The sequence below is a fragment of the Phalaenopsis equestris genome, unplaced genomic scaffold, assembly GCF_001263595.1.
Source record: "Phalaenopsis equestris unplaced genomic scaffold, ASM126359v1 Scaffold000121, whole genome shotgun sequence".
NCBI classification, from domain to species: domain Eukaryota; kingdom Viridiplantae; phylum Streptophyta; class Magnoliopsida; order Asparagales; family Orchidaceae; genus Phalaenopsis; species Phalaenopsis equestris.
Genome location: NW_018164563.1, coordinates 216,747 through 228,433, shown reverse-complemented (window position 1 = coordinate 228,433; position 11,687 = coordinate 216,747). Strand labels below are relative to the sequence as shown.

Sequence of the window (11,687 nt, the reverse complement as noted above, 5' to 3'; positions counted from 1 at the left end):
CACCATTATCTAAAATGTCAATTAAGGTACGATTATCACATTCAAAAATGATGTACCTCCAACTTAAATAATGAGCCAAAATAGCAGCGGTTAATATAGCCCGAGCTTCCACCTCGATAGGAGAATCGCACAAGGAGAAGAGGAAAAAAGAATGCAGTCTCCCACCTAATTCTTAACAATGCCCTCACAATCAGCTCCAGAGACATTCCAACTTTATTCCAACTTCCATCAGTATTAATTTTAAACCAACTTGCAGGAGGTGGGTACCATTTTACTAAAACACGAGGATGAAGGGGCCTCTTCCCCTCCAAAAATCAAGAAAATAATTGATGCCCGAAAAGAAACCTTTTTTGGGATTCCCCAATCTCCATAATTTATTAATGTAAGAGATGATATTAGAAAAAATCATAGTATTATGAATCACCTTTTCTTCATGAATAGTGTCATTCATTGCCATCCATATGAACCAAGTGTTTCCTCTTACATTCTGGATTGCACCTCAATGAGGTAAGCAAGAGGTTCCTCTCTGGAATAATAATGTTACCAAACCACAAACCGGTCCTTTTCTAAATGAATAAAGAAAAAAGGGCACAAAAAGAAGATATGCTCAAGAGTTTCCTCCGCCGAATTACACAAGCAACAGCGGAAGACAATTCTCAAACCTTCCATCTTCAGGATGTCATTGTAAGGTAAAGTTAAGTGAAAAATACGCCATGCCAAAAAATACATTGACGGAGTTAAAGCCCAACTCCACACATTTTGACCCCAAGGGGTGTTATGAAAGCTATACCGAAAAACATAAATAGATTTGGTAATAGAGCTAGCCAAGGGTATTTTCAAAATAGGAATATCATGCATATGAGGAGCAATAGGAATGTTGGAAATGTAGGTGGCTCCCTCCCTCCCCAATAAGGTAGTAAGAAGAGGAAGATTCCAATGACCATCAACCCAAGTGTCGGACACTTTGAGATTGGAAAACGTAGTATCCCTCAACTGAAGAGAGACATGTGACCAACAGTCATGCCAGAAGGAGAGATTTTCAGAACCCACATCCCAAAATATGAAATTCTTCGCCCAATTCCTAATTAAAAGCAGTCTCTTCCACATAGTAGAGTTACCGAGCCTCCAAGTGATCAAAGCAGGATGAGAGAATCGATAATATTTCTCATGCATGAAATTGGCTCATAAGGACTCATTTTTCCTGAAATTAAACCATTGCTTAAAGACATCAATATCAGCGATATGTTGGAAGGATTTGAAACCCAAACCCTCAGCGCTAAAAGGTTTGCAAACTTCCTTCCAAGGAAGCCATCTTCTACCATAGTAATTTCCCAACCAAAGAAACTTATTAAAGCATTTTTCAAGATTCAAAATAGTACTTTTTTTGGGTTGGAGCATTTGAAGAGTGTATAGTGGAAGGGAATGAAGGATACTCCTAAGGAGTGTAATACAGCCTCCAAAGGATAGGAAATTATTTTTCCAATCCAAGATTTTTTTTCGAATCTTTTCTACAACCTCATCAAATTGTATATGTCTTTTCCGGCCTTTAAGAAGAAAGACCCCCAAATATTTAAGTGGAAGGGTAGAGAGGGAGAAACCCGTATAATTGGCAATCCAAGAAGTATTAGAACGATTAGTCGTGTTTCCCAAATATATGTTGCATTTACTAGCATTAAAAGAGAGGCCGGAAACAGATTGAAATTCAACCATTAACTTATGAATCTTCTCCACCGTGGACTTGCTTGCATTAGAGAAAAAAATCATATCATCCGCATAGGCTAAGTGAGATACCATCATATTAGACTTATGAGAATATTGCAATTTTGGATTCTGCCTCAAAAATTTATTAAGCATTCTTGAGAGAATTAAAAATGAGAATAAAAATGATCGGGGATAAGTGATCACCCTGTTTACTCCCATGACCCCGGACTAAAAAAACCACAAGCGTGGCCATTAATAAGAATGCTGTACTTGTTGTAATGAAGCCAAACTCCTGAGAAAAACCACGGGCTTTAAGAATATTCAAAATAAACTCCCAGCTAATAGTATCATAAGTCTTGCGAATGTCTAGTTTAGTAATCATATTGCCACCTCTACATTTTTTATCAATATCAAGAATAAGCTCCTGAGCCAGCATAATATTATCAGGAATCCCCCTTCCCTGAATAAAAGTAGATTGATTCAAAGAGATTAAATTGTGGAGGTGGGGTTGTAGGCGTTTGACCAAAATCTTGCTAATCACCTTAGAAATCACAAAAGTTAAAGAGATTAGTCTGAAATGATCCCACGAGCTTTTTTGGGTGTTCTTAGGGATGAGAACTATAGTAGCAGTAGAGAAATAATTTCCAAGGATTTCCCCCCTAAAGAAACTCTGGATAGCCGAAACCACATGATCCTTAACAACAATCCATCATTTAATATAGAAAGCAGAAGTGAAACCATTAGGTTCCGGAGCTTTATTACAGTTAATGTCATGCAGGGTAGAGTAAACTTCCTCAGCCGTAGGAATGCCACAAAGATCAATATCCCCCATATGATGACGAACATCATCAAATAAAGAGGCACCAACAAAGTCTGAAGTCTCATGATACTCAAATAATTTAGAAAAGTACAGAACAACATTCTCCTCAATGTCCTCATCCCCAGTAATCAAGTTTCCGTCGTTGTTTTTAATTCTCACAATGAGGTTATTAGCTCCTCTCTGCTTAATACAAGCGTGGAAATACTTGGTGTTTTTATCACCCTGAGAAAAATGAGTATCTCTCTCTTTTTGTTGGAGCAACTCCTCCTCCCAAAGAGAGGCTTCAAGGAACTCTTTATTAGCTCTTTATTAGCATCCTGTAACTCTTGTATGATGTCATCGGTGTTCTCATCAAGACCCTGAAGCATATTCACCATTTGTTCGGCTTTTTTGACTCTAGCATGAACATCACCAAATACATCCCAATTCTAAGCCCTTAAAGCAGCAACCACCTTTTATGTAATTTCCAAAGAATGTACCAAGTATTTCCCACCTCCTCGCAATACCAGTTAGCTGCAATTAATCTCAAAAAGATAAGAGAATAGAAGAGGACTGTGATAAATAGGAGATTTTTTGAAATAGTCGAAAGATAAGAGAAGAGGATTGTGGTCCGATCCAATTCTAGAAAGGTGCTGAACTTGAGATAAATCATAGGAGGAAACCCAATGTTGATTAGCAAGGCATCTATCAAGTCTTTCAAACAATTTACCCCTTTTCCAAGTGAACTTAGAACCTATAAAAGCCCAAATCAGAGATACCTTCTAAGGCCAAAGCTTCATTGAAACGGTTGATTAAAGTATTGTCAATTCTCCTGCCACCTAATTTCTCAGATTTGTGCATCACCATATTAAAATCTCCACCAACCTTCCAATTGTGATTGATGGAAGTACCCACCACAGAAAGCTTGTGTCAAAGATCAAGTCGGGCAACATTAGAAGTCCCGACATAAACAAAAGTAAGGAACCCAGAATAAGCATCCATAGTGAAATAGGTATGAACAAACTGAGTATCATCAGTGACGATATCCACTGTGATATGCTTCCGCCAAAGTACCCAGATGTTATTAGAAGAATTAGCAAAAAAAGATAATTTTTTGAATTTACCCAAGATACGATCATTAAAGATAAGAGAATAGAAGAGGACTGTGATAAATAGGAGATTTTTTGAAATAGTCGAAAGATAAGAGAAGAGGATTGTGGTCCGATCCAATTCTAGAAAGGTGCTGAACTTGAGATAAATCATAGGAGGAAACCCAATGTTGATTAGCAAGGCATCTATCAAGCCTTTCAAACAATTTACCCCTTTTCCAAGTGAACTTAGAACCTATAAAAGCCCAAATCAGAGATACCTTCTAAGGCCAAAGCTTCATTGAAACGGTTGATTAAAGTATTGTCAATTCTCCTGCCACCTAATTTCTCAGATTTGTGCATCACCATATTAAAATCTCCACCAACCTTCCAATTGTGATTGATGGAAGTACCCACCACAGAAAGCTTGTGTCAAAGATCAAGTCGGGCAACATTAGAAGTCCCGACATAAACAAAAGTAAGGAACCCAGAATAAGCATCCATAGTGAAATAGGTATGAACAAACTGAGTATCATCAGTGACGATATCCACTGTGATATGCTTCCGCCAAAACATCTAGATGTTATTAGAAGAATTAGCAAAAAAAAATAATTTTTTGAATTTACCCAAGATACGATCATCTGGAGAGGCGACCAAAGGTTCCAAAATAGCAAACATATCCTCCTTATGGATCCTTGTCATCATTTTAAGTCTACCAAGGGAATGAGGATCCACAATTCTCCTGATATTTCAAATGAGGACATTAAACATGTTTAGACAAAGAACCGTTCCTAGAAGACCTAGGTCGGGTCCATTAATCCTATAAAGTCCAAATCAGAGATACCTGCTAAGGCCAAACCTTCATTGAAACGGTTGATTAAAGTATTGTCAATTCTCTTGCCACCTAATTTCTCAGATTTGTGCATCACCATATTAAAATCTCCACCAACCTTCTAATTGTGATTGATGGAAGTGCCCACCACAGAAAGCTTGTGCCAAAATCAAGTCGAGCAACATTAGAAGTCCCGACATAAACAAAAGTAAGGAACCCAGAATAAGCATCCATAGTGAAATAGGTATGAACAAACTGAGTATCATCAGTGACGATATCCACTGTGATATGCTTCCGCCAAAACACCCAGATGTTATTAGAAGAATTAGCAAAAAAAGATAATTTTTTTAATTTACCCAAGATACGATCATCCGGAGAGGCGACCAAAGGTTCCAAAATAGCAAACATATCCTCCTTATGGATCTTTGTCATCATTTTAAGTCTACCAAGGGAATGAGGATCCACAATTCCCCTGATATTCCAAATGAGGACATTAAACATGTTTAGACAAAGAACCCTTCCTAGAAGACCTAGGCCGGGTCCGTCTATTCTCATTATCAGAAAAATAATGATTCATCTCAAGCTCAATGTTTTCATTGCTAAGATTTTGAACCTCCTTCTACACTATATTTTTTCTTCGCCTATATTTTTGCACATGTCATTTCTCCCTTAACACCTTTGAAATATCATCCAACTGGGAATCGGCGGGAATATCATTTTGATGAGGAAGAAGAGAAGTATTTTCCATATTAAATGCATCAGGAAGAGATGCTGAGGAAAGACGGGCCTTCTCGACACCAGCAAAAGTTTCCAGGACAACAGAATCATGTCTAGGAACATCACCTGTAGGTTTACCAGAGGCAGAGAAATCCTCCTGATTAAAACCAGCATTCGAATTGTGAGGAAGAGAAGCAGAAATAGAAGGAATTTCCAGAGCATTCAAATCTTTCCCAGTAATCTCCATCAAAGCATTGCCCGAAGTATTAACATTACCCTGAGTTCTAACATCACATGAAGAAATAAAAACAGGGGCAAAGACAGAATCCCCCCCCCCCCCCCCCCCCCCGCCTCACATTAGAAATAACAGGAGATAAAGATTCAGGTAAACCATTGCCAGTCCTACCCTCGGCATCATTCGCAGGAAGTAATGGAGGAGGACCTACGGCTGTAACAGCCGCAAGATTAGCCAACTCCGGCTGTTTTTTCCCCACTCCAATCTTTAAATCAGGATGTAATTTAAAACAGTTTACCAGACCGTGCCCAAACATATTACAGTGAGTACAGTAAGAAGGATGTTGTTCCAAATCCACCTGTTTCCAGTAGCCAATGTGTTCTGAATCGATGCAAACCTCATCCGGAGGGGGTAAAGTAACATCCTTCTCAATTAGAACCCTAGCCAAGGAGGGTCTAGTAAGATTATAAGTAGGGGCATCCAGTTTTAGCGGTCTACCGAACATGGCTGCTAACGAAAACAAAATCTCATGATTGAAGAGAGGAACTTTCAGAGACGGGAAACAAATCCAGACAGGAATAATAGGGGTCTCAGCCTTAGGATCGAAGTTTGCAGACCATTTTAAAACCTTCATGCCACAGTTCTCAAACCAAACCATACACTTAGCAAAGAGCCGCGTATAGTCTTCGTCGTTCGCCAGTTGAATCAAGATATGTCTACCATCCAGAGGGCCAATCTTCCATTCACCCGTAAGTTTCATCAACTCAAAATTTTTCTAAGAAAATCCAACTGAGGTATCCCATATATAAACTTTCCAACCAAATGCAACCTACAAGGGGACGCTAGATCGAAGATCTCAACATCAGAGAGGAAAAGGGCAAGTTTCCCCCCTTGCGGCCAGGACGTCGAATGAAAGAAGAAGTAGAATCAATCTCGAGAGTCATAGAAAGAGGAAGGGAAATTGGGTACACCGTTAGCAGTGACACTAGCGTAAGATCGAATCCTCTTACCCGTCTCACCATGCCCGCCCACCGTCACGCCGGCGTACGAACTTGCCATGACGAAAGGATTACTCTCATCGCCATAGAAATCCTAGCAGAGACGGAAGCGGAGACAGAAACATCACTATATATATATATATATATATATATGTTAGAAAAAAGTTTACTTGAATCAGGAATCGAAAACTTGATAATTTTTTGGGATTTGAGAAGGGTGTTTCAAGACATTTAAAAAAGGATAATGTATAGATTTATAAGTTATATGCATTAATTATGTAAATTTGATTTAACTAAAGGTGGTGTTAATTGCATATCAACAATTTTCATGAATTAATTTTAGCAATTTTAATTTATTAAACTGCTGAATTAATGGATGATAGAGAGGTTAAAATGCTAAGGAAATTATTGTGACGTGATAAGTATTTAAAAGGTCTCTTTAGGCTCGGGTGAGTGATTATCGTTTTCTATACATTAAATTAATGTTTTAGTAAATGAATAATTATTTTAATAAATTATTTAAAATAAAATTTTCAGTCATACGTTGCATATTGAAATTGAAATGTTATAATAGATAGGAGGAATATAACTTATATATGAATGTACATCTTAAAGGATTTTAACTAATATGAAATGTTAAATAAATAATTAAGTCATATAAGAGTATCCTAAGATGGCATTGGCACGGAATACAATGTATCTATGCACATTAAATGAATTGGTAAATGTGTACCTTCAAGTACAATATTGAGGGTGTCTTCGGACACATTTTTTAGGGTATCATCGGGTACAAATTTGAGGGTGACTTCAGACACATTTTTGATGATACATTCGGATATAATGGTAATACTTTGATGACTATTAAAGAGGTTAAATTGGTAAATACATAAAAGTGTAATGGGAAAGGAAAAATTCAAAATTTTAAATGAAATGAACTGCATTTATTTTGGTCATTCATGAATAGCACAACATAAAAAAAATTATACATATTAGATTATAATCACTCACTAAATTATATTTATGTTTTCAATTAATGTTTTATTTCAGGAGACGAAAAATTTTATGTTGATATGTCTGGTAGGAAAGTTTTGGTTTACAGAAGGACCGCTGTTACTGATAGATATTAGTTTATAATATGACTTTAGTTTCTTTTATTGTTACTTCTGAATAGAGACACTTTATATGTTGGTCTGAGATGTCATCTTTCAATTATGATGCTGTAGTTTTTTGGATGTTTGAATTTTATTTCACTTTGTAGTTTAATGACTCTTTTATATATTGGAAGTTTCTGAAACATTTTGTGGAAAGTAAAATAGAATGTTAATACCATACGACTGTAGTTCCCGCCTTAGTTAATTGTAACCGTCGGGCTGCGTGGTGACACCAGTCATGTATGTATCAAGTTAACTCTACTTCACCTAAAGTAACGTTATAAATGCAAAGGCAATTGCTGACAACTGTACAAAATTATGTTGATTCGATATCCTATGGATTTTTTAGTTTCGTGGCAATATACACATTGATGTTCGAGGAGTGATTGTATTTAAAAGGGATATTGAATAAATTATTAGCTCGTGTGAATTCTTGCGTTTAGTTGAAATGCATAGGAAGCTCCTAAGTCAATCTGATCTCTGCATATAGTCCCTAAATGAATTCTCTATGTAGAATCACAATCACGACCTTAAAAATGTTGTAATGGCCTGAAGGCCAACCGACTTCTACCCTGATTGCTGTCTCTCAAGCAAGATTCAATTGTTCTTAGGCTAAATCGATTCCATTTTTTCTAGCACCAGTGGATTTGTTGAATCAGGCTCCATGATGATCCTTAGCTATTTGGCATCTTTGTCAAGTGTTAAGATTATCGAATAATCTCATAAATAATGTTTATAGAAAATCCTAAAAACACTTTATTGCATCTGTGACCTCACTACAGATATTGTAATTTTTAAAATACTCAGAAAATGCAAGATTTGCAATTCAATGCCTTGGTAAATTGCGTTTCTGATTTGTTTTGAGATTTATTCAGAAAGATCTTGTGGTATGAAAAGAAATAGTATTTGTTGCATTTTCTATAAACACTGTTCATAACCTTTTCATCCACATTTCTATCTATCGTTGAAGGAGTACAAAAAAATGGGGGCATTTACATGCGTACCTGCAAATTATATATTTATATATCTAACACTTAAGCTTTATTTTTTTTATTCATTCCACTAATTTATTTCATATCACATCAAAAATATTATCATTTTAACTTATAAAAAGCGATGTTCACCTTTTCATGAAGTTGGCATGTATTTAAAAAATGCAGTTTTGGTGTTACATATATAAATACATAGAAATTGTGTGGCATGTATGTAAATCTTCCACAAATACTAAAAAAAACCACTTTATTTTTTTTTGTTTGTATCTCCTGCATATAAAGCTGTTCCTTCGGAACCATATAATCACCCCCACCTTAAATCCTCTCTTCAATTCATCGAAGTTTATCACACACTTCGACCATCATATTTTTCTCTCGGCGCATTTACATACAGGCTAACCTTCCTATTAACTTGCATATCGAGGATCTAAACTTTATTTATATTTATAGCACCCAAATCTTTCATATCACATTAAAAATGCCTTCATTTTTAATTTTTCAAAAGTAAAATACATCTTTTCATCCATACGTAAGTTGGCATGTATCTAAGAATTGAAGTTTATGTGTTACATATGTAAATGCATAAGAATTGAATGGTATGTATGTAAATATTTTCTTTTCTCGAAAAATTATTACGTGTTGACCGCATGCCCAGAAGTCCGGAAGAAGATCCGGATGCGATCATACCGCCGTGTGTCACACAACGGCCTATCCGTATCATCGCCCAGACATGCGTCACCGCACATAATAATATCTTCATTTTCTCAATTCTTTGAAGATGTATGGTTCTAATGCAAAGCATAATCTCCAGGTAGTGATACTGTTGGAATTATTGCCTCTTTCCGGCTTACCACCTGAGTCTTTATTGGTTGGTGTGTCAGTACTTCCATGTGAATTTGTCCTCACAAAGCCGAGACTCGCCATTAAACCTCTGGCCATTAATGCAGAAAGAAACAAAGGCAAAGCGTCAGATCTAAATCATCGCCCCCACCATTAGTTCCTTCTATCCTCGCATTTATTGTAGCAAGCACAGATTTTGGTTCTTTTTATTCATCATTCGCTCTCTGCATTTGTTCTATGCAATCTTCATAGCAACCGAGCAGACAAAAGGGGAGCCTCAACGTGTTTGCTGTGCAAAAACTAATAAGTGAGTTTTAAATTCTGTACTTCTGTTGAATGCCAGTATGAACGAGTAAAGTCTCAAAATAATCATTTTAGTTCCAGAATTTATAAAAATGTAAGATTAATCCCTTTACTCTTTTAATGTGGGCTGCAATAGTTCCAGCGAGGATTTATTTAATCCATCCTGGGATTAAATTGATACTTTTTTGTTTCCTGTATGAACATATGATAAGTCTCATTTCGGATGCAGTTTTAGAAAGTCAAAATTAATCCTTTAAGATGACTCTTTGAGGAGAGAAAATATTAAGTACGGTAAACCGGACGTGCGGTTGAACTCATGGCATTGCGCTATCGACACACCGTCGTCCGGACGCGGTCATCTCTCTCCTTTTAGCCCACTTTAAAAAGGGTCTCGGAATTAAATTGATACTTTTATAGATTTTAGGATTAAAATGAACGTCTAAAGAAAACCCGGGACCATTTTGATATTTTTTCTTTGTTATGAATGTATGATGAGTCTGGTTCCTGATGCATTTTCAGGTCAATTTTGAATTTTGTGATGACATTTTTGAAGGCAATGATGGTCTCCAGTAAAATAGCTTTTGTTGATCTGATCTGAGGGGGAGGGGGGGAAAGGCTTTAAATGCTTCAAAGGAGAGACAGTTGCTTTTCCAGTTCTTTGCAGTGCGCCTCTTTTTATGGGAACAGTTTCCTGAAATAGACCTATCGCTGCACTTTATGTGTGTTCTTTCTATTTCAATGAGAAGCTTCATGTGAAAGAAGTAATGGAGATTTAGCTGTATTGAATGCTTAATTACTTGGAAGAATTTGGCTTTGAGCTATTTGTGGGAATCTTTTGTGCTCTCTCACAATTAGAAAATGTCATGAGAGCCTCTGTAAAACTTTTATTTGCAGTTTTGAAGCCTTCTTTTTTTATATATATATATATATTTTTTACTTTTTTGGGTTTAAATAATGTAAAATTTAGCCTTTCACATTCCTGATTTGATGCCCATGGAAGTTTTTTTTGCAATTTTGAATTTTGTTGAACTTTGCATGGCTTGGAAAAGTATTTTCATGATTGATTGATGGCTTGTGGGCATTGTTGACCGCTATGTATTTAGGGGAAAGGCAGTGGAAACAGTTTTTGTTTACTTGTGAATGGGTTTAAAAATTGGATTGGACCGGGGAGTTTAATAAATATGATAATATTTTTATTTTATTATTGTACATTAGGAATGTGCCACCGCTGATCCCGGAGAGATCTAGCAATATGGCAGAAACGAGTATGATGTAGGCCACACATACAAAAGATCGTTAGACCCACTTGTTCGACCAAGTGAAATTGTTCGAGTTAAAGCTAGTAATGCCAAAATTGACCGAGCAATTTGGAGGGCAGAAAGATGACCAAATGATTCAGCATGTAATTTTAAAATTAAATAAATATGTTAATATTTTTATTTTATTATTGTACATTAGGAATGTGCCACCGCTGATCCTGGAGAGATCTAGCAATATGGAAGAAACGAGTATGATGTAAGCCACACCTACAAAAGATCGTGAGACTCACTTGTTCGACCAAGTTAAATTGTTCGAGTTAAATCTAGTAATGCCAAAATCGATCGAGCAATTTGGAGGGCAGAAAGACGATCAAATGATTCAGCACCAACCCATCGGTCAAAAAGAGCCAAAAAAACATCCAAGCCAACTATTACAGGAAAGCTGATTCGATGAAACATTCAACCTCACCAGTTATCAAGGATCAACAACCACACTCGATCAACCAATCAATTAATGCTAACCGAGCTGATCTTTTTGACCCAAAATCAATTAAGCTTAGCTGGTCTTCGAGTTAAATCTAGTAATGCCAAAATCGATCGAGCAATTTGGAGGGCAGAAAGACGATCAAATGATTCAGCACCAAACCATCGGTCAAAAAGAGCCAAAAAAACATCCAAGCCAACTATTACAGGAAAGCTGATTCGATGAAACATTCAACCTCACCAGTTATCAAGGATCAACAACCACACTCGATCATCCAATCGATTAATG

The 11,687-nt window shown here is 36.6% G+C and overlaps 1 protein-coding gene across 3 annotated transcripts in view; it reads left to right on the top strand.

Annotated features, from left to right (window-relative positions):
* Positions 1–10,554, top strand: part of LOC110021121 — a 41,606-nt gene extending 31,052 nt beyond the window's left edge. For 2 of the 3 annotated variants that reach the window (XR_002293614.1, XR_002293615.1), the window contains 2 exons: positions 9,325–9,660; positions 10,176–10,554. Coding sequence is in view for 1 of the 3 variants with exons in the window: in XM_020719468.1 (XP_020575127.1) it covers positions 9,325–9,510 (186 nt within the window). In the remaining 2 variants the exon portion in view is untranslated. Of the gene's footprint in view, positions 1–9,324; positions 9,779–10,175 lie in introns of those variants that run through there. The other variant, XM_020719468.1, reaches the window with a different exon arrangement.
* The last annotated feature ends 1,133 nt before the right edge of the window (positions 10,555–11,687 follow it).